Genomic DNA, 23,927 nt, shown 5'->3' with positions numbered 1-23,927 from the left:
GTGTAGGGCCGGCTTTAGCACTGGTGGCGCCCTCTGAGACAATGTCTGTTGGCGCCCCACCAATGACCACCTCAGCCACGGATTCCCTCACTAGCACCCTATAAAATTGCCCCTCAAATCTCCATAAACATTTTCTCTCAGATTCAATTAGTTTTATAGCACCACTCATACCAGTGTGAGGTGTAGGAGCACATTACATCACACACACATTACACAGAGACAATCAATCATGCGTGTGTAAATCAGTGTATGGGAAATGTTACATCAGAGAGGACTACAAGGTGTAGTGTAAGAGTGAGATGTCACAGAAACTGGCAGGCAATACAGTTTAAGAGTCCTTATTCTGGAAAAGCACAAATTCAGAATTTAAAATGTAACATCATTGTTAGGAGTTCTCTTTCATAATAAGAATTATTTCTACCCAAATGAACATTTTTCACAAGATTAGGATGATGAAAGACTGGGCAAAAAAACATACAGCTCTAAAATATACCTTGCAGTTTGCATGCAGCTCTTTGATGACACTTCATAGCTCAATGTTCTATATTAGGATTTTGACTTATAAACCACAAGTAACAAAATAAGCTCTCTTCCAAAAGCAGTAATTTACTTACCTATTTACATGATATGCACTTTGTTATCTGCATGGTACACATTCTTAGCAGTAGGCATTTTAACCCACTGCACTACCTAAGGAGGAGTCAAAACTTCCACTAGACAAATCTCCGCTCATGGTTAATCACAGGAATTATCTTAACATTTTAATTGATGCATGAAAATTGATCGAGGCCAGGAAGGCTGCAGCAGGTGCTTCTAAAATGATAAGATACTTGCAAAAATGACGCCCCCACCCCAAGTCGGCGCCCAGTGCGATTGCAACGATCGATCACACTGCCCTACAGCCGGCCCTGTCAGTGTGACCAGATAACGGCAGGTGGCACTTTCTGCTTCTTGGTGCTATTTTAACTTCAAACTTTCAAATTCAATATCTCCGGTTCTACTGATTGAAGGTTTGTCGTTTTGGTATCATTTTATTTATTAATGATTACACTATATTCTTAAATTGGTTTGGTATTTTTCTTCTGTTGTGTTGTTACTTTATTACTGTTTGTGTGCTGCATAAATGCTTAACATATTGCCTCTAAGTTTAGCCTGTCTGCTTGGTGCCAAGCTACTAGAGGGTTAAGTAGAGATTAATTTAGTGACTTTTGGAGTTCACCCTGACAATGATTGTGGTTGTTGCCTTAGTGGGGCTTCCAACCCCCTCAACCAATAAACCAATTTCTTACGATCACTAACTTGCATGGCTTCAAATTATGAAACCATCTACATTGGACACCGGCAGTATTAAATCCAGTTACTGTAGAGGGACGATACTTTTCAGATCCGTCTTTCCACGTGCGAGATTGAACAAACAATAGTTAATGAGGTATGATGGACTATTTTAAGTATATGTTTGCTGATGTCACACTGCAGGAGCCTGTCAGAATGAAAATAAACTAGCTAATGAAAATTCTTCTGCACCTGTCTCATGTGGAGATAGAGGTAACCACTGAACAGAACCAACCTCAGATGGGCTTCTGCGTGTTGATGGGAGATTATTAATATAATCTTTCATAATAGCACAGTCAAAAAATTCATAATAATAAACAAAGGCTCAAAGTCTTGTGCAATAATATGGGTTTAGCTGGAAGCATGCATTATGGGCTTGGTAAGAGGCATCTTGTGTGGACTTAGCAGGGAAAGACTGAAAAATGTAATATTTTATATCTATTGTTGGAAAGTGCGTTATTGGTAGGGGCACATGTAGGTCTGCCACTGGAAATAATGCCACTAACACATGGTAGGACTCAGCATAGGTCTTGGAAAATGATTCCTGTGCTCAACCCTTGGTAGTTTGGCTGCGAGCAGACAGACTAAAGTAAAAAAGACAATTATGGAAAGCATTTAAAAACACCAATTCAGTAAATAATTAAGACACAACACAAAATAGAAATTCAACTCCAATTTATATAAATAGGTAATATTATTATCTATTGAATGACACCAAAATGAAAATAATCTACTGTAGGGAACCAGAGATATGATTGTTTAAAGATTAGTCACTTTCTAGTGCTTAGAAACCAACAGAGCCCTTTTTAGTCATTTTCGTTTTCTCTGACAGGGACACACCTTTAGAAATTGTTCTGGAGAATCGCAACACTGTGTTGTGCCGTTTTCTCCAGCAGTCGGACTCCAGTTCAAATTCCTTCCTGAAGTTCTGCTTGCGGGTACCAAAGTATCCACCACACAATCCAAGGTTCTGGAATCTCCACGAGGGTCCTTGAAAGTGTGAATTTTCAATTCCGCAATCCACTTGAACAAAATCCTTACAAATTCACTGGTACTCCAGGCTGGGAATTCTTTTCGGGGGTGTCCAGGTGAGCTCTGTTAACTTGTAGCTTGCAGGGAGTCCACTCTTTAGTCCTTTTGAAGCAGGTTTGTTCCACAGGGCTGTAGTTTCCAATGGTGCAAAAGGTGCAAACTCAGAGTCCTGGCCTTTGGAAATGCACTTCAAAATCTTCAGCGCAGACAGACCCTTCTGATTCTCTTCAGTTTCAAGCAGCAGATCTGGAGGGCTCTGCCCCTCAGAGATACTTATTCCAAGTTCTCTGGGTCATTCAGGAGGTCAGTTCTGACCAATGGGAGCAGGGTAACTCCTCAAAGTTATTACCACATCCTGTAGAGTGTGGCATTGTTTGGCCCAGAGTGCATCAAATCTTCCAAATCCATAATAGCTGACTTTCCAGCAATGAGGTAAGAGCTGGCTAAGCACACCGCTAGGATGGCTAATTTACGTAGACCCTCCCCCCCTGCATCTGCTCATACCTTCATTAATCCTACCATCTGCCTAAAATGGGAAGTTTCAGAGCTGTAACTGACAATGGTCTCTGCTCTCCCCTTTGAAGAGCATGGTTTACGACCACTCCCCCTGGCCTGACATTCCTATGGAACAGCACACTGCAATGCCAGCAGAGCTTGTTAATCCCAGGGGCTCTTTATCACCTCTTCAAGGCATCCTGGCTAATCCACTTAATTCTGACCAATCAAGGCAGACCACTGGAAGGCTGAATTTGAACCTACAAACAAGAAAGTCCTATAACTTCCTGCATGTGCACTGTAGGAAAAATAAAATAATATGATATTGTTGGATTTATTAATACCATTCTGGAAAGTCTTTGAATGGCATTTCTATCCCTCTCCCATCAATAGTTATTAATCAATCACTTTCTACCATGTTACCCTATGGAACGGGATTTGCAATGGGAAAAATGACTTGGGCCATTTTTCCAGCACCAGGACTTACAAAAACATATTTTATAAGTACTTGCCTTAAATCTACAGGAACCCCACCCCATGTGCAACTAGGGGAGACTTTAGGGGTTCTGAATCTGTAGAAATATTGCAGATTCTCCATTTACAGTGCTCCTAGCATCAAAGTCGAATTTGAGCAGCACTGTACCACAATGTGGGGAGTGAAATGTGACATTTCACTTTACCCAGGCATATAAAAACTCATTTTATAACTCATTTTATAAGGGTGTACCCTGGGGGTTACTAATATGCCAAAACATTGTAGGTTATCCATTGTTAAGTGCCCCAAACACCAAAGACAAGTTTGGGCACAATTTACCTTTTAAAAGCTGTCCTGGCATCCTACGCTGTGTTCAAACTGACCTCAGACTTCAGCAGTGCACACATGGAAGTGCAGAAAAAGGCTGCTGGCCTCTAAACTGCCATGCCCCAGGGTACTGGGGGCTTCTAGGTAGTTTCAATCCCCCTGCACTATTATATACTAGGGGCGTGTAGGAGAGGTCATGCCAATCACAGAGGTACCCTACCATACCATTGTGTACCCTAGTTTATATAGGTGTCTTAACTGTATTCTAATGTGTCTCTTTCAACATAGCACTGGCCCTGGGCCTGGTTAGGCAGAGCCCAGAGTCAGTCAAAATCAGTTACCACCAGTATCAGTCAGCAAAAAGTTGGGGGTGCCCAGGGCACAGGATGACTTTGCAACATCTATCATAAGTGAATTTCTTTCAACAAAATGCCAGCCAATTAGTAGACAATAAGTACATCACTAATTTACTGTATTAACAGATGTGCCTGATTAGGGACGAAGGTAACAAATAAGAGATAGAGGGAATGCTTGACAGCCACTTGTAATTACCCACAGACATTTCCTAGTCCATCATTTATATTTGCCCAGTATGTCACTTCATATTTGACCCAACCAAATGAAAATGAGCCTTGGCCCTGCTCCAATAGGACCAGCCACACCCAAACCGCCAACCTAGGTCCTCTCTAAACCAAAACAAAGGCTACCAAAGACGGGTTTTGGCATATGTTGGACTCTTCAATAGTGTGCACTCTGGTTCCAGTGGCACAGTAAGCATGGAGCGGTTTTGCCCAGTACTGTATTCACTGTGCCACAGACTCAAGCTATACCTCACTCATGAGACATAAGTAGGTTAAAACCAGTATTGGGATGCTTGTGTTCCCAACTGGAGGGGTCCTGGTCTGACAGTTTGACTGGACTGTACCCATTAGGGCAGGACAAAGATTGAGTTGCACGAGGTGGATCTTTGCCTAGAATATCACTGTGGGTGGAACATGATGATCTGGAATGAGAGGTTGCCAATGGCTGAGAACAAATTAAGCATTTTATCCATTACTTCATTGTTTTTTTATGGAAGGCGCCAAGTTTAAGAATTGTATTTGGCATCTATAACTCAAGCAGCATAGAAGCAGAAGATTCCTAATTTTGAGGATAGTGAAAGATCAGTGAGTAACTTATATGCTTAAAGAACAAGATACTCAGATAAATATTGGAGCTAATAGAAAAGTCAAAAGACAGCCATGGTGTCAGGAATAGATTAGTGAGGTGTTCGACTGCTTCCTCTCCCAAGTCTAAAAGGAAACATCAGAGGTCTCACAAAATATATTAAGAGCTTTTCAGACAGAAATGTCCTCTGCATGGTAATGGACTGTACCCTGCCCTGAATGTCGAACTATAATGATGTCTTGATCCCTAATGATGATTGTTGTTGTAATTGGCAATCATGGACCATGCATGTGCACCATGGCCTGTGTCATGGATTGTGGTCATGAGCGGCACCCAAAACACTACACTCACAGTGGAGTAAGGCTACTGCCTTCACCAGGAGATAAGTATCACACGTGCAGTGGTGGAAGTACACTCTAGAGTCAGTAGCAGTGAACAGATCCTTATTTACCTTTGTCACTGGAGTGAGGACTACAGGCTCACTCACCTTTTTAAGTTCCGCGGCTGGGTGCTTAACTTAGCCTAGGCCAGATCAGAATGGTGTGTAGTGCTCTGCAGCTCAGAAGTTGTGTATCTGTGCTGGGTGTATGTGTGCCTGGGGAGATTGCCATGTAGGGACAATGAAGTGCTGACACATGTGAGCATGATGTATGCATGTACTGCAAGTGCATGTGCCTAAGAGTGGTAAAGTACCTGAAGGATGTAGTGCTCTGCAGTGTGTGCTGGAGAAGTGCATGTGCTAGGTGTATGTGCACTTGTGAGTGAAAAAATACATGAAGAGTAGAGTGCATGCAGGATAAATGCATTGTTGGCTGTATGTATATCTGTGAGTGGTACACAATATGAAGGATGCAGTGCATGCAGGATAGGTGCATGTGCTGGGTATATGTCTGCCTATGAGTGGTACAGTACATAAAGAATACAGTACTGGGCTGAGTGTGCATGTCGAATTTAAGTGCTGGATTTATTTGAGCCTTTGAATAGTACAGTACAAGGAGAAAACAGTACTGTGCAGTGTGTGCATGCTGTGCACTGCGTGTGTGTGTGCCTATGGATGGTACAATAAATAGAGGGCCATTTGGGGAGTCCCAGGTCTGCATGGTGAAACATGGAGTGGAGATAGAGAGCAACCCAGACAGATTTGTAGATTGCTGCAATCCTGTAAACTGGGTGGGACTTACACTGGGAAAAGGAGAACCAGGCCTCCCTTGTACACTTCAAAGGGTGTTCTTCAAATCAGAGAGAGGTTACAAGGAAGGGGCCTGGCTACATCTTAGGATGGAGATGAGACTGACAAAAGATTCACAAAGAGTAGAGCTATGAGCCCTAGGCTAATCTTTTGATGCACATATCACTGTGGCTGACATCCAAGTGTGAACTCTAGTCATTCCCATGACCTCTGATATGGGTATATCACCTTCAGAGACATCTCTACCATAAAAGACTGTATTTTTCAGAGGAAGAGGGAAAATAGGAGCATGCACTTCAAAAGAAGCAGCACACCAACTTAAAACTTTGAAGACTCAGACCCAAAATCAAATTTGAAGTCTGGAAATGGACTGTAAGAAGGGAAGTTTGAGACCTGAAAAAGTATCATCTGCCAAGCAGCCAGATGGGCTCAGTGAGGAGGTGATGCTCTGCAAAACATCTGTCTGTGACTAGGACTGGGGTCCAAGGCCTGCTAGTCTTCCTGCTCGGTGAGGGGACATCACCCAGGGAATCCAAGACGACCAGTAAATATGGCACATTTTTTCAGGGTAGCCTTCCTGGTTAAAGGGGTTGCCACACTGCTACTGTAAAGACTTTGGCACTTACTCCACAGCAGTCTTTACCATGGAGGACCCTCTTGGCATACAAGGTCACCGCACCGCTACTGCCCAACACATTGGCCCTTACTACACAGCTGTCTTTCATCACAGCAAACCCTCCTGCATACCAGGTCACCCCACCTCTACTGCACAAGGCTTTGGCCCTTATGGCTCGATAGTCTTTACCTTGGTTATCCTCATAGCAGCCCTCTCCTGGCATATGGGGGTCAATGACTTAGTCCTGAATAAGGGTCAAAGACCTGATCAGAGCATTGTCCATTTCCTCACACCTCTCACAGGGAGTCCACCTGACAGGGCTCCCCACTAGACTTTGCTCTGTCCTCACAAGGCACACTGGCCTTGACAAGCAGGCACTGGGCAGAGCACCCATGTTGAATGCAAATGTATGTATGTGCACCTCTGAATGGTACAGTACATGAGTATACAGAATGTACATTGCGTGTATGCTGTATACATGCACTGGGTGTATGTGTGCTAGTTACAATACATAGATGGCGCTGGGTTTCATTTTGGGAAACCAAGGCCTTTTTGGTGAATAATGGAGTGGAAGTAGAGAGATCTCCTCAGACAGATTTTGGGGATTGCTGCATTCCTGTATCTTGGGTGGGATATACCCTGGGAAGGTGAAAACCATGCCTCCCCTGTGCACTTTAAATAGTGCTCTTTGATTCAGTGGAAGGTCACAAGAAAGGAGCTTCTGCACATCTCAGGAAGGAGATGTGCCTGACAAGAGGAACATAAAGAGTAGAAATGGGAGCCATGGGATAACCTTTTGATGCACATATCACTGTGGTTGACATCCAAGTGTGAACTCCCTTCACTCCTAGGGCTGTGTTGAGGGGCTTTCAGCTTCAAAAACAACCCCTGCTGCAAAAAGACTGATTCTCAAACAGGAAAGGGTGCAGAGGAGCATGTACTTCAAAGACTCAGACCAAAAATCACATTTGGTGCCTGGAAATTGATCATAGGAAGAGCTGTTTCGGGCCACAAAACTGTTATCTCCCAAGAAGCCACACAGGCTTTGTGAGGAGTGAATGCTCAGCAAGACTTCTACCTGTGACCAAGACTGGGGGGCCAGGGCCTGCTAGTCTCCCTGTTGGGTGAGGAGACATCACCCAGGGAATCCAAGACTACCTGCCCTGGAGCCTGTATGCCCTGTGAGGAAGAGACGAGCGTTAGAGGGAGCAATGTCAAGTGGGAAGCCCTGTTGAGTGGACTCTCTGTGTGAGATGTGAAGAAACAGTTTCTGCCCCAATCAGTATAGGACTGAGTCGGTGACCCCCATATGCCAGGAGAGGGCCACCTTTAAGATAGCTTTGGTAAAGGCTGTCATGCGGTAAGGGCCAAAGCCTTGTGTGATAGCACTGTACAACCCTGTATACCAGGAGGGGCTGCCATGAATAACTGTGCTGTGTTGATAGTGCCTAAGACCATGGACAAAGAGCAATGGTGACCCGTGGGTCATCGGAAGCAACAAGGACTGCAACTGGTACGACTCCGTTGGACGAGTGAGGATGCCATGGGAGCATCATCACACAAGTGTGGGACCAAGAACAGGATTGGCATAATCAATCCCCTCATCAGGAGCATCTGAACACTTACCCTGCAGGAAAATTCACATCACTGCAGAAGCTCGACAGTGATGGAGTCGGCACCTGCTGAGTGCAGGTGCTGTGTAAATGTGAGGCCAACTGACCTGACTTCGACAGGAGGTGCTCCAGGAATCCAGGACTTCTTAATGCTTTCCTCCTTCCAGTGCAGATAAAAAATAAAATTCAGGCCTGACAGCCCCGGGGTATCTGGATGCATCATTGAGCGCATGTGTGCTGGAACACTATTGAATTTAATTCAAAATGGAAGTGAACTTGTGAGTCACAATTGCTAACCTAAGGTTAAGACTGTGTAATTGTATGTATATGTCGTTTTCTTCCTTTGTGCACTAGGTGGTAGAAATAAAATACTTCCCTTTTGTTCTAAAAGTGAGTATTTGGCAGTGGCGGCTGGAATATGAAGGTGATGGGAGATGGTCGCGGGGTGAGGGGAGGGAATGAAGTAAAAAATTACAAATGCACCTGCCTGCCACTGCCACTCGCGCCACTGCCACTCGCCACCACTGCTGCCTTATCTCGGTCCTCTTCCCCGCCTCCAGGACAGAAATTAGGATGTGCCCGGCTCCCAGCTTTCTGATAGCCAATCACAAAGCAGCAATGCAGCATTGTTATTGGTCTGGGCGCCGTGGATCAGCGCTCAGCAAGAGAGTTGGAGGCTGGACATGTTCTCCATGCAAACTGTAATGCAGCCAACATGGAGAACATGCAAAGTGCGCGTGAATGTTTGACCAGCCCCACAGGTCTGGCCAAACATTTATGTAAACTTTAGGGACTGCAAACAAGGAAAAAATAGAATGTTAATAACCTGGAGTTATTATCATTTTATTTTTCCCTTAGTGTCACTGCTTTAAAGTAGTGGGGCGACGCTCCCCCGCCTTAGCAGAGGAGCCGCCACTGGTATTTGGCTAGACAATTATTTAGTCCTGCTTGTCATGGTTCAGGGGCCAGGAACCTACCTGGGATTCGGGAAACACATGAGTAAATGTGCTGTTTCGTTGAACCCGTTTTAGTCATGGGTGCTGCGGATCTCTGTAGCATATCATGGATGGAAGTCAGCATTCCAGATTTCTCCAGCCGTAACCACTTGATGGAGCCTCAGCTTGTGTTGAACATTTGAGTAAGAGAGCATTTAAACCCATAGCGTTCAACCTGGCGCTGCCTCATATTGAGTCCATGTTCACAAGTTCAGACGAGACCAGTGCGTTTCAGAGCATTACACTCTGATCCCTTGGATTGTATTGTGCGGCTCGCTGGATCGCCTGTTTATTTTTCGAGAGTACTATCGAGAATTGCTGGATGCTGACTAATTATCAATGTGTATTGGAGCGCTATGAGCACTAGTTTTCACAAGCGCAGGAGCACTTACATTTGGCAGTTAAAACAAATGCCAGTAGCAGAAGCAGCGCTTAGTGTGGTGGTGAACCACATGGGCGCTGTTTGAGCTGATGGTAATGCACGCACTAAAGCGCTTGCATATTCATTAATTTTGGATTAAGTACTTCTGGCAGCTTTTTCACTGCATCTTATTTCTCTGTATCTGGTTTCTTCATGCATGGACCACCTTGTTCATATATATAGTTTCAGCGCTGATTATGCCACATCCCTAACCTTGGTTCTGCGCGTAGGTGTGCTTACCATGACATCCTCATTTTAGTGAAGCATTTACTGAATAATCCTTGAGGACAACCTGGCGGTTGACATGGACCACATTCCAAGGTGATTACACATATTTCTCTGTACCTCCTTTTCTTTCCTGTGTGAATGTGTGTCTGTACGTGAACTAAGGAAATAGGCTTTCTGATGCTATATTTTGTCGCCATAGATCTGTGTCCTGGGTGGGATCCTGGTGTCTTCATATATAATTGTTCATTGGGTACCATCCTCTTGATGACAGTGGATTGTTCATACCCAGGTATATATCCATTACCCAGGGTTGGGAAGGGGTGCACTTTGTTGCCTCAACCAGAGTAGGTTCTAATCTCTGTCCTTCTTGTTTTACATAAGAATACGTACTACACCATCTAGGATTCCCTCTCCCGGACCCCAACCTTCTCCCTGGTCTTCATGGTTGTTATTAACAGAGGGAGGTAAGGGTGGAGTTTGTTCATATTGTCTCTGCAGGCATGCTCCACTAGCATAAGGTAAGGCCCATAGAGCTCTGACACTGCTGCACTCCTTTTGAGCTCTGAGCCCATGTTCACTAATCTGTGTCCACTACTCCCTTCCCACCCTTAGAAGCCTTCGACCTCTTGACCACGCTTACTACTGAGATTCAAGTGCAGAAGGGGGTAGTTGGCTCAGTTGCTCAGAATCCATAGTAGGCCACGCCCTGGGTCATTGGGAGTAAAAGACCTAAACCCACAGACTTGGGCCAGTAGCCCCTGAATGTCTTGTGGCCCTCTGAAAGGGGTTCTACCAATAGCTAGCTAGATACATGCTGTATAGCACAGTTAACTGCAGCACACTCTAAATTGGTAATAGCTGATATTAGATTAGAGAGGGCAAAATATTCTAAAGAAGACTAGACTCCTGGCAAGGCCTAGGGTATGCATTGCATCCTGGCTGAACTTTACACAATTCTTGCACAAGAAATACATAATTTTTTATTAAGCAAATTAGGCCTGGATGAATTTTGTGTAATTTCCTTTGCTGAAATGTCAAGAAATTCCACAAAGAATTATGCATTATTATGCAAAATTCCAATCTGGCTCTTTTGCATAGTTTTTTAGCATGAAATATGTCATCCTTCCCGCTTTATGGCCAGGGGAGACACCAAAATGATTGTGCTATATCACGAATGTGTTAAGAATGTTACATCTTCTTGACGGAATCTCGGGCATCTCATGCAACAATTGTAAAATAACATGTTGGAAATCATGCAATGTGACTCTAGTTAAAATACAATTTAGCCAGGGCCCAAAACCAAGACAAAATCTTCTGAATATAGGACAGCCACCAAGAATTAAGGAGGGAAGCCACAACCTCTATCTTTCTGATTAAAGATAAAGATGTGACAGACTTCCTTTCTCATCTATCGCTATCATTATTAAATTCTGAATTTAAAACGTTATCAAGAATTCTAAATAGGAGACTAGAAAGTCTGGCTAAAGGAACATGGATTTGTAGTAGGGAAAGACAAAAATAGGTGCCAAAAATTGTCCCATTGAATGTCATTTTTGTTATAGTGGGAGGTGATTTACAGGATGAACATTGGACCAGTTTTTGTAATCTGGAGTGAAACAGTCTACTCAGATATAAGACCTACCATTTTCAATGGGAGATTAATATTGAATATACAAATACAGTGACCAACATATCAGAGATGGCCATTGTCTCCTATATTTAATTTGATCTGAATGGATTAATTAATGCAGTGCTTAATTTGTAAGCAAATAAGTGCCAGGGCCCTCGTTAGGAGGCAACTGCTGCTTGTACCAACCACTGACCCTGCCAGAGCTGCCAATGAAATTATCAACAAAGCTACTAATCCTCACACTTCTACAAGTGTGACATTTCAGACTATTCCAGGCCCTCAACGCAACAAGAATTAGTTGGGCAGCAGGAATTAGTCATTTTAAATATATATTGAATTAACAAACATCTCTAAATGTTACAAACAGTGCAACCATGTGGCAAACTGTCTTAACCCTTGACCCTCGGGTAGGTCACTTCTCCACCGCTGCAGCTCCGCCTGCCTGTTTGCTGTGTCCCGCCAGCTCAGCGCGTCTCCCGATTACGCGCTCGCCGACCGGGCTCTGTGCCCCGTGTGGGCCTGCCCGCCCCCTTCTCGTTCTTAACCCATTTTGACTGCGTGAGTGTGTCTGCCCCCCTTTCATTCTGTACCCTGTATGTTCGTGTGACAATTGACTAAGTGACTGCCTTCTCTCGCTCCCGTCTTTCCCACCACTTCCTCTCGTGCGGCCCCGCTCCCATTGGCTCATACCCTCCCGCCTCCCAGCTGACCCCTCCTCCTCTCCTCCCTTCTTAAGGCGACCGCTGGGCGGCAGAGACAGTGACCCTTGACCCTCGGGTAGGTCACTTCTCCACCGCTGCAGCTCCGCCTGCCTGTTTGCTGTGTCCCGCCAGTTCAGCGCGTCTCCCGATTGCGCGCTCGCCGACCGGGCTCTGTGCCCTGTGTGTGCCTGCCCGCCCCCTTCTCGTTCTTAACCCATTTTGACTGCGTGAGTGTGTCTGCCCCCCCTTTCATTCTGTACCCTGTATATTCGTGTGACAATTGACTAAGTGACTGCCCTCTCTCGCTCCCATCTTTCCCACCACTTCCTCCCTTGCGACACCGCTCCCATTGGCTCATACCCTCCCGCCTCCAAGCTGACCCATCCTCCCCTCCTCCTCTCTTAAGGCGACCGCTGGGCGGCAGAGACAGTGACCCTTGACCCTCGGATAGGTCACTTCTCCACCGCTGCAGCTCCGCCTGCCTGTTTGCTGTGTCCCGCCAGTTCAGCGCGTCTCCCGATTGCGCGCTCGCCGACCGGGCTCTGTGCCCCGTGTGTGCCTGCCCGCCCCCTTCTTGTTCTTAACCCATTTTGACTGCATGAGTGTGCCTGCCCCCCCTTTCATTCTGTACCCTGTATGTTAGTGTGACAATTGACTGAGTGACTGCCTTCTCTCGCTCCCGTCTTTCCTCCTGCCTCCCAGCTGACCGCTCCTCCCCTCCTCTCCTCTTATGGCGACCGCTGCGCGGCCGCTCGCAGCGGGCGCGCTGATTGTGCGCCGAAGGCGCGCCAAAGGCAAGCCCGTCTGCGCCCGTCCGCTTCTGGACCGCGCCCAGCGCCAGGACCCCTGGTCCTCGACGATGCCAGCGCAGCCGACGGACCTACGACGCCACCACCCTCCACGCACTCGACGCCGGCCGGAACCCCGCTTGCTACCACGCCACCTCGAAACGCACACATGGACCCTTCCCCTGCCAAGCCTGCCAATTCACCTGCCTCCGAACCTGCACCGCACCCACCATGCCGAGCACCAGCAACAACCACCTCAAGTGCATCCTGCTCAACACCCGCTCCGTCCACAGGCCCGCCGTCGAACTCTGGAACCTCCTCGACACAACCTCACCAGACGTCGCCTTCCTCACGGAAACCTGTATGAACGCCTCCTCAGCCCCCGACATCACCGTAGCCATACCGGATAGCTACAAGATCACCCGGAGGAACCGCATCAACCAAACCGGAGGAGGCATCGCCATCGTCCACAGAAACACCATCCGCGTCACGACCAACTCCGACGACACCCTCACCACCGCCGAAAACCTTCACTTCCAGATCCACACTGACCCCAAGACCACCCTCAGAGGCACCCTCATCTACAGACCCCCGGGACCATGCACACAATTCAGCTAAGCCATCGCAGACTTCGTCAGTCCACACGCCCTCACCTCCACAGACTACATCCTCCTGGGGGACCTCAACTTCCACCTGGAGAACAACAAGGACTGCAACACCACCGCCCTTCTGGCCAACCTCGCCAACCTCGGACTCAAGCAACTGTTGAACACCCCCACCCACTACGCCGGACAAACGCTTGACCCCGTCTTCTCCTCCAGCAAGCACATCTCCTTCAGCCACTCCACCGGACTACACTGGACAGATCAAGCTGAGTCCACTTCAACTTTAGGAGATCCACGACCCACTACCACCCGCTACAGGTTCCCCGCAGAAGATGGAGCAAGATCACCGCCAACCAGCTCACCACCTCCCTCAGCCAGAACCTGCCCACCAACACGACGGACCCCGACGAAGCAGACCGCAACTTCCCACAGTGGCTCACCAAATGTGCCAACAAACTCGCACCACTGAAGAATCCACCCAGCAGACCCGGCAGCAGGAAAGCCTCGTGGTTTACCAACGACCTCAAAAATTCCAAGAAAACCTGCAGTACCCTCGAGAAAGCCTGGTGCCACGACCAGACAGCAGAGAACATGACAGCCCTCAAGATTGCCACCCACAAACACTACCAGCTGATCCGCATCACCAAGAAGACAACATTCAGAGAACGACTGGACAACAACACCCACAACAGCAAGGAACTCTTCAGCATCATCAAAGAGCTCTCTAACCCCAGCGTCTGCAACAATGACATCACACCCTCGCAAGACCTCTGCGACTCAGTCGCCTCGTTCTTTCACAGCAAGATCGCCGACATACACAACAGCTTTGGCACACCGACCACGTACCCATCCACCGAACCAGCGCCCCCCACCACCACCCTCTGCACCTGGACCCCTGTCAGCACCGAAGACACCACCCACATGATGAACACCATCCACTCCAGCTCCCCGACTGACCCCTGCCCACACCACATCTTCAACAAAGCCGACTCCATCATCCCACCCCAGCTCCGGAACACCATCAACAGCTCCTTTGCATCCGCCACCTTCCCGGAGATCTGGACACATGCCGAGCTGAGCGCCCTTCTCAAGAAACCCACTGCAGACCCCACAGACCTGAAGAACATCTGCCCCATCTCGCTCCTCCCCTTTCCAGCCAAAGTCATCGAGAAGACCGTCAACAGACAACTCTCCTCCTTCCTCGAGACCAACGGATCCCTCGACCCATCACAGTCCGGTTTCCCAGCAAACCACAGAACCGAGACCGCCCTCATCGCAGCCACTGACGGAATCAGGACCCTGCTCGACAACGGGGAAATGGCTGCCCTCATCCTACTTGACCTCTCAGCAGCCTTTGACACCGTATGCCACAGCACCCTGATACAACGCCTCAGCAACACCGGAATCCAAGGAGCGGCACTGGAGTGGATCATCTCGTTCCTCGCCGGAAGAACCCAGAGAGTCCGCCTTCCCCCATTCCGATCCGCAGCCACTGAAGTCATCTGCGTTGTCCCGCAAGGATCCTCTCTCAGCCCCACCCTCTTCACCATCTACATGAGACCCCTCGCAGCTATCGCCCCCCAACACAACCTCAACATCATCTCCTATGCCTACGACACCCAACCATCCTCTCTCTCACCAACGACCCCGCCACCGCCAGAGCCAACCTCCAAGAAGGAATGAGAGACGTCGCAGAATGGATGAAGATCAGCCGTCTGACACTGAACTCAGACAAGATGGAAGTCCTCATCCTCGGACCATCTCCCTCCGCCTGGGATGACTTCTGGTGGCCCACTGCCCTGGGCAGCACACCCAAGCCTACGGACCACGCACGCTACCTGGGCTTCATCCTGGACTCCTCCCTCACGATGACCAAGCAAGTCAATGCCGTCTCATCAACCTGTTTCAACACCCTACGCATGCTCCGAAAGATCTTCCGGTGGATACCCACCAAAACCAGGAAGACGGTCACCCAGGCCCTCGTCACCAGCCGCCTGGACTACGGGAACACCCTCTACGCAAAACTCCAAAAAAGACTTCAGCGCATCCAGAAAGCCTCAGCACGACTCATCCTGGACATCCCTTGCCGCAGCCACATCACTGCCCACCTAAAAGACCTTCACTGGCTCCCAGTCAGCAAGAGGATCATGTTCAGACTCCTCACCCATGCACACAAGGCTCTCCACGACGCGGGCCTGAAGTACCTCAACAGCCGCCTCACATTCTACACACCCACCCGCCAGCTCCGATCCGCCAGCCTCGCCCTCGCTTCAGTCCCACATTTTCGGAAATCCACCATCGGAGGAAGATCCTTCTCCTACCTGGCAGCGAAGACATGGAACTCCCTCCCCACTCACCTACGGCTGACCCGGGACCATCCCGCCTTCAGGAAACAACTCAAGACCTGGCTGTTCGAGCAGTAGCGACCCCCCCCCCCCCACACAGCGCCTTGAGACCCTTACCGGTGAGTAGTGCACTCTATAAATTTACTGATTGATTGATTGAAAATGTGGGTGTTGACGTTTAAGTGCCAAGACGAGCACCGGAAACCACCGGCTCAAATTAGGACCTGCATTAGAGAGGAAAATAGCTCAGCCCATAACACCAATTAGATACTTAGGGGCCCATTATGATTGCGGGAGGATCGCCACCGCCCGTATGGCGGTGGCGATCCGCCCGCAGAAAACCTCCGCTCGCGCTGAATTCTCCCCCGCCACATTACTATGGTGGAGGGAGCCTGGCAGATGAAAAGACCGTCCGCCGGTTTTCCGCCCCCGTCGAAGAGTCGACCGGGCAGAAAAGCTGCTAACTTGGTGGCGGTGTCTGGGAGACACCGCCATCCATCTTAGCATAATGGCGGGGACATGCCTTTCCACAACGGAAAAGCAGGCGGAAATCACTTGCGGGGTCCGTTGCGGGCCCCCAGGTATTCTAGGGTGTGGGGGTGCACGTGGGGGGTACCTATGGTACCCCACTGAATTTCAACATACAACGTGGCAGGCACGGCGTGGTGCTTGGCACATTGTGCATTGAACTGCATGATGTGCATTTTTAGCATTGCGGCGGGTGGTGGGCGGTGCTTTCAGCGCCGCCCGCCGCAATGCTAAACATGCAGGATGCGCCCACCACTGTGGCGGGCGCATCCTAAAGTCCCCCACGGGACCCCCGGCCTTATGGCGGGCGGTCCTTTTTGCATCGGGATGGCAGGCGAACATCCTAATTTGCCCTGTAGTTTGTCAAGTCAACCCTACTTCTTATTCAAAAGATGCTGCAATTTATACTTCCAACATGGAAGAAGCCATTCAGACAATAGAAGCATTCTGTTCATATGACGTTAGCATTTTTATAAAACTCCACTCATTAAATGATCTCTTATTATTACCATGTCGTTACTTTGTTTTCTGTTACACCAAGTTGAGCTTAACAATCGGCATTTGTGTTTTTTTTTTTACAACCTGTACTTACCTTGATACAGGTGGGGTATGCAATGATTCCGGCTTCACATACTTGAGACATGTCACTTGAGCTTGTGTGCTTTATGTATCCTTCTTTACAAGTAAATTCAATAGTTTGATCGTCAGTTGCATACAGTAGGTTTATAAAGGCTGGAAGTAGCTTTATGTTGTTTTGTTCAATTTCTTCGAGTTTCAATAGGCATGATCCTGAAAAATTGAGGAACCATCTTTGATAAAATATCACAAAATAATCATATACAAACACATAATACATTTCAAGCTTTTATTTTTAGGACTGCTTGCTTCCCATTAAAGTTGACCCTCAAGAAGTGGTAGTTGAAAATGGCCTTTGATAAAAAATAAAATGTAGCATTTGAGTGCAAAGTTCAAGTTTGCTGATTTTAACAACTTCTGCAAAGCCTTTTGGTCCCTCCAGTGAAACCTATTGTCTGTGCCAATGCGTGTTTTTTTTAACCTACAGATGGACTACGTACATATACATGCACACGTGGCAGCCATCTTTCAGTGAATTTTGTATGTGTTAAAAGAATCTACTTAACCCTTTGCGTGCTCGTGACGGAACCGTTCCGTCACAAGCCTCGGGTGGGCTGTGCTAGTGACGGAACGGTTCCGTCACAGCCCGCTCGCTGCGCCTGCGTGGCGCGAATTCCGCGCCTGGGCTGACGTTCTAAAGAGCGGGCGGGGCCATGACGGAAACGTTCTGTCACAAGCACAGCCCACCCGAGGGCCGTGACGGAGCGGTTCCGTCATGAGTATGGGAGCGCCGCACGGCCCCACCTCACCCTTAGCGCTGCGGCCGAATAGCCGCCGCAGCTAAGGGGTTAAGGATGGTTGATGTGAACGTAAACACATTAGCAGCTGCAATCCTTGATATAATGTTCTCATGCTTCAAGAGTATCCTTTGGAAGCTTCCATTAGCGGCCGCCCTGTCTGAATGGACCTTGTTAAAGAATTTCCTCTAGCGATGCCTATCAATGATGTGTGTCAATGTTGGGCCTGGCAAATACCATAGTACAGAATTTACCTCCAATTATTTGATCCAATTTATATTTGTTTGTTTGGGAAATACAAGCAGGTGTGGTATTCAGTATACTGTTTACTGTATATTTTATTTCATTTTACTTGACTATTATTTGCCAATTAAAGGCATGAAGGTAGGGCACCCCCACTTTAAGTGACTTTTTGTTTAGAGTATTGAAGGGAGTGAACCGGGACATGATTGACATCTGTTGGCTTATGAGGACTCAATGAGATCATCTGGAGTTCCTCAAATCAGGGCCAACAGACAGGGACCAGCTAGTGTTTTGATATTTTGACATTTTTGGGCCTGGAGAATGAGATGCTGGATTGGAAGTTGCCAGACTATGATATTAGGAATCTGTGCAGTTTGATATCAGTTTCTTGTCCAGGACATAGTTGTAGAGGGGCGACACCCTTGGCTGGTTGGGGTTGGTCGTGGGTCTACCAAGAGTATACAAACACACACATCAATAATGACACAGCACGAGTGGCATGGTATGTGCACTGACCACGAACGGTGCGCACACCTTTATTTATTACTGCTGGGCCGAGCCTGGCCCACAGGTTGCATCTCGCAGCATAATAATGCAGTGGTCAGATGGTTCACTACATCCCTCCTAACCTTCAATCACAAATAATAAAATACGACAATCAGAGACAAAATGCAATTCTGTTCTGAGGAAAAAACATTCCATGTCCTGTGGACTGCTTAACACACAAAGTTCCTCAGTCTTTGGCTAAGCTGGGGATTGGCTCGCAAATGCTAAGGATACCCTCGTATTGTAGGCATGTACTAGTTGGATCTTCCTGCCATCATTGATGTTCCATGTAGTTAGATTAACCGTGGACATCTTATTTGGGACTGTCATGAGGAGAAATGGGCATTTTTTGGGTGACTTGCGCTATGCTTTGTGGATGCACTGAGCTAGTGCCGAATACATAAAAGTGTCATGTATTGTAGTGTCTGGCCAACAACTTTTTAAATTCACTGGATTACCTCCCTCCCCCTGAACCCCATGAATGACTAAACACACCCTGGCAGTGGAGACTCTGAGCTGACTACCTGGCAATAAGGCTGGGTGGACGAGTGTTGAGAACTGTCAGGGTCTCCCAGACAACAACGAATACTTTAAAGAAAACACACACATGCAAGTAGGCATGGCTAAATAGGAACCAGTGCAATTGCCCTGGAGTTGCATCATTCATCAAGATAAGCGTAGCTTGTTTGGAGACAAGCCTACCTCCATTAAGAACCAGGATGCATACAACATAGTAAGAAATGGGAAATACCTGGTAATTAGTCATTGTTACTAAATTGTGCCTCTACTGAGGAGCGAGGCGAGTTTGTCGGAGGCCAGGCTGGTTTGGTCTTTTGTTTGGTAAACTTGAGCGCTTGTTTTGCATCCGTGAAATAATGTACCTTGCCATCTCGTGTGACCTTGAGTTTCACCAGGTATAATGGTCTGTATTGCTCACGTGCCTGTTGTAGCAGTCATTTAGCTGGTAGGACGTCCCGGCAGGCAGCCCGCACCCCTGTGGTGAAATCAGGATAGAAGGATATGTTGCAGCCCAGGGTTTTGATTTGGCCCTTTTCTCAAGCTAGGATGAGGATTGTGTCGGGTTCTTTGTAGTTTAACAGATGAGCAGCGATGGGTCGAGGAGCGGGTTCCAGGTGCATGCCAGGGGCCGAGTGACCTGTGGTCTCTTTCAACGATGAACACCAGTGACAGTTCCGCCCAAAGAGATCTTTTAGCAAGGTTTCAACAAAGTCTTCCATTTTAGAGATCACAGTGGTCTCCAGCACCCGCACGATGCAAATGTTCTTACGCCTCGACCAGGCTTCAAGGTCTTCATTAGATGGCTTTATAAGCTCCAGTACTTTATCCATTCGCAGGAGTTGTTTAATTGCAACTCCTTGGTTGTCGTTGGCATCTGATACGTGTGTTTCCAGCTGATCGAGCCTGGTGTTGTGGGTGTCTACATACTTCTTCACGTAGTCTAGGCGCGAGGTGAGCAGGTCCAGCTTGGAGTCTATTGCTTTCGAACTTGGTTAGACATCGATTAGATTGATCTCCTTCTGATCGGAATACTCCGTAAGAGTGGGGCCAGCCTCACTGTCTGCTGTCTGATCAGCATCGCATCGCATTTTAAATGCGAGCTTGGTCTATTGTCCCTCGTGTTTGGCCATTGTGTCATCTTGGGAAGGTGGTGTTATGTCACCAGGTAGTGGGCCTTTCTCCAGGCTCTGCTTGGGCTTCTTATGAGGGAGGCTGTCTGGTCCCACCCGCAGCACAACAGCAGGAAGAGCCTTCAGCATGGCTCATCTGTCTCCAACTATTTCCACGCAGCACCAAGGAGACAGGAGATCAGTATTACATTAACTGATTTCTCAGCAAGGGGGGTTGGGAGTAGGCACCCATGTCTAGTCTCGAATCCGACTCCCACTTTAGCAAAGGACACAAACGCACATCCCAGTCCTCACAGTCAGGAGATTAGATAGTGCGTGATTCCTTGGAGCGCCTCATGGCTGGTGCTAACCGGGATGAGAGCAGGCAGACCAGGCCACCAAATTAGAGTAGGGTGTGCCTAGTGGGACTGAAGAGGTTCCAACAGCTGGGTGTGCCGCTGGTGCTAGCCGGGATGAGAGCAGTAGGCAAGGCCGCCAAATTAGAGCAGGGTGAACCCAGCCAGACTAAGGAGGCTCCAAAGACTGGGTGTGCTGCCAATAAGATATTAGCGGCCATGAGCCAGCAACACCAGCCAGCCACAACTTCCAAGAAGTATCTGTGGGCAGTGGACCGGCAAAGCATCAGGAAGAGGAGGCAGGCCGCACGGGATTGCTGTGTGAAGTAGAACGAGCGGGAGGTGGGGCATACCGCAGGCAGACCGGCAGCTCGAATGTGGGCCAGCAGGGATCTCTTCACAGCGTCAGCAGCTAACTGTGACAGCTGTGGTGGATCGCCCGTATCGCCCCCCCAGCTGCAGCTCCCCGTTACTGAACTGGGCAGTAAGTGTCAATCCATTGCTTGGGATCATTAGGGTGTAGTGCTGTGTCCTGCTGTGGTGATCAGATCCACCTGCCTCCACTGAAGATGTGCGGGCTGCCCAGCACATAGAGCAGACACATATCTGGCGCAAGCCGCACCCTAGTTAGGACACGACTGTTTCTCGATCTCACGCTCTCTCGTAGTTGGGTAACAAGTTCCACCCATCCCCGTCGTGGCACAGGTGGGGGCCCACTGGTTTCTTTGCAATGTCTGCCTGTGTTGAGGCTGCTGGGGGACTCCTGCATGCGGTGTGGCTGCAGGAATAATGATTCAGCCGGCAGAGCTCACTTACAGAGCGGCCATTTTCCTGCTTGGTGAAAACACACCCTCAGGGAATCTATCTTTGAGAATGACCTGATATCCTCTTCGGATCTCTGGTTCATGGTCTTTCCCAGCTGGCCCTGTCTTTGTTAATCTGTCTTTTAGCTTGTGCCGCTGTCACATCCAACTTTTCCGGTTCCCATTTTAAACTTACCGGGACCAAATCCCTCACAGGCCGTTTCATGAGTAGCTCACTAGGCGAGCCACCAGTGGTGCAATGAGGAATTTGTCTATAGGTCCTCAAAAACTGATGTAAGCAACCTTCCGTTTTCAGCCCTTGATCTACGCCTATCTGAAGAGCCTCATTGAGTGTCCTCATAAACCACTCCACTTCTCCGTTCGCTTAGGGCGCTGGGGGATTATCCTCTGCTGCTTAATATTGAGGTGGTGAAAGTACTCTTGAAGTTATTGGCATTGAAATGATGGGCCGTTATCTGTTTCTATTTTATTAAGTAGACCTGACTTGCAAAAATCTTTTCTAAAGCTGGTTTAACACACTCAAACGCAGTTGAGTGGATGAGATCCACAGCTGGAAATTTGGTGTTACTGTCAACTTCTTGAACTTACAACAGTCAAATCTGTTCAAATACATCTTTTACATACCAAGGTCTGTATCACAAGCGCAAGTACGCCTGGAATTTGGGCTTTCAAATCAGCATCAAGTCAGGCAGGCCGGGATACTAAAAATGTGCTGGAAATTAAGGGCAGCAAGTGAGGACACGCTGATGGGCCATTGTTGGTGCGAAATTAACAACCGAACAAATGCAAAAAACGTATGGAAAACATCTTTGGAAGACGCACTGACACAACTTAATATGCGAGAGGCATGGAATACAAACCACCCCTTTATGGCCTTCAAAAAAATAGCCAACAGTACAGCAAAACAAAAATCCATGATTGTTGACAAAGCCGCCCTCGCAAAGAAAAAACATGGCTGGACGGTGCTAGCCACGTATGAGAGAAGTGCCCCACAACCATACCTAGTCAACTATATAACACCGTCCACACAACAAATGCTCCTTCGCATACGTCTGGGCACCTACACCACAAAGGATCAGACCCCAGCATGGAAGCAAACATGGCAAACATCGCTATGCAGACTGTGTGGCCGTTCGGAAGAAACACTGACTCACATCCTGTGCATCTGTCCATCATTGGCTAGTTTGAGACGTTACTACCTATTACAAATATTTCGTTTTTATCAAATCAGAACATGCAGGCCTGCCGTCATGCTAGCACTGAACAGTTTCCAGTTGCAAACGGCCTGTAGGGCCTCCAAATTCTTACAGAAGGCGAGCCTCCTAATCCAGAATACTGAAAAAAAAATGGTGCGGACCAAGTCCGAATGATTGATATGTTAGGTGAGGCTCAGGCCGCAGTCGATGTAACACTGTTTTTAAAAAAAAGAACTTGTTTTTTAAAGAGTGTAAATGCATTTTAACCAAGGCTAGTTCGTATAGTGTTTTGTACTCAATCTTGTAAAGGTTTTAATTAACCATATGCAATAAATATTTACTGGTGTTACTGTCCACAACAACCAGCATGAGGCGATTGCCCAGAAAGCTCCCAAAACCCATGCTCCCTGATGACCACGATTTGGTACATGGGCTTTAAGTGATGACAGGTGTCATTGTGGGCTCTCCGCTAGTGATCAGATAGGAAAGGCAGCGTTTTAACACCTCCTGCACCAACTGATCCATTCCAGGTACCACACATAATGTCGCAGGCAAGCATTTGTCTTAGTCAGTCCTTGGTGACCTTGATGAGCCAACACGACTGTGCACCTCTCGAGGCTCTGAGGAATCACCATCCGCTGGCTTCTCAACAGGAGTCCCTCAATACTTTTGCTCAATTAATCTTGGCTTCTCCACATTTATGTTCTACCCTTCATTCCTTATCGGTGAGACCGCAGATGCCATCCAGAAAATGTTTCCCTGCTGATGCTCCTTTAGTGCTTCTTTGATCTTTGGATACAGCCATCATCCTCAGAGGCCGCTATGATCTCCTGTAGAGACTTTGCTCGGGGACATGCCATCTTGGTGATTAGCTTGATGAAGCCTTCAGCCCCATTGTCCATCTTCTGCTGTGTCCTCAGATCAGCTGCAATGGGGTGATGTGACAGATAGTATGCAAGGTTGTTAACCCCACGGCGGTACAACACGTTAAAGCCATATTGTTATAGCTGGACCACCCACCGCTTTATCTTTGTGCCGTTCCTCCAAACAAAGGTATCAATGGCTAGTGATCAGTAATCACCTAAAATTTGTGACCACATAGGTAAATATGAAAATGCTGGCATGCCCACTGGATAGCTAGAACCTCCCTTTCAATTTAGCCGTACCTGGTCTCCACTGCAGGTAGTGCTCGGCTAGCATATGCGATGGGGACCCATTCTCCACATGTATTCAGCTGCAGTAGGACTGCCCCTAGACGCACAGGGCTGGCATCA

At 47.8% G+C, this 23,927-nt stretch overlaps 1 protein-coding gene across 1 annotated transcript in view; it reads right to left on the bottom strand.

The window, feature by feature from the left end:
- The window catches only part of LOC147747705 (complement factor H-like), a 1,041,560-nt gene that overhangs the window by 22,928 nt on the left and 994,705 nt on the right, over window positions 1-23,927 (bottom strand). Inside the window, exon 24 of the mRNA XM_086954949.1 lies at window positions 17,080-17,276. Coding sequence (XP_086811075.1) covers window positions 17,080-17,276 — 197 coding nt within the window. The remainder of the gene's footprint in view (window positions 1-17,079; window positions 17,277-23,927) is intronic.

The sequence above is a fragment of the Lissotriton vulgaris genome, chromosome 1_1 (genome assembly GCF_964263255.1).
Source record: "Lissotriton vulgaris chromosome 1_1, aLisVul1.2, whole genome shotgun sequence".
Lineage (NCBI taxonomy): Eukaryota > Metazoa > Chordata > Amphibia > Caudata > Salamandridae > Lissotriton > Lissotriton vulgaris.
This window is presented reverse-complemented; position numbering and strand designations above follow the sequence as displayed.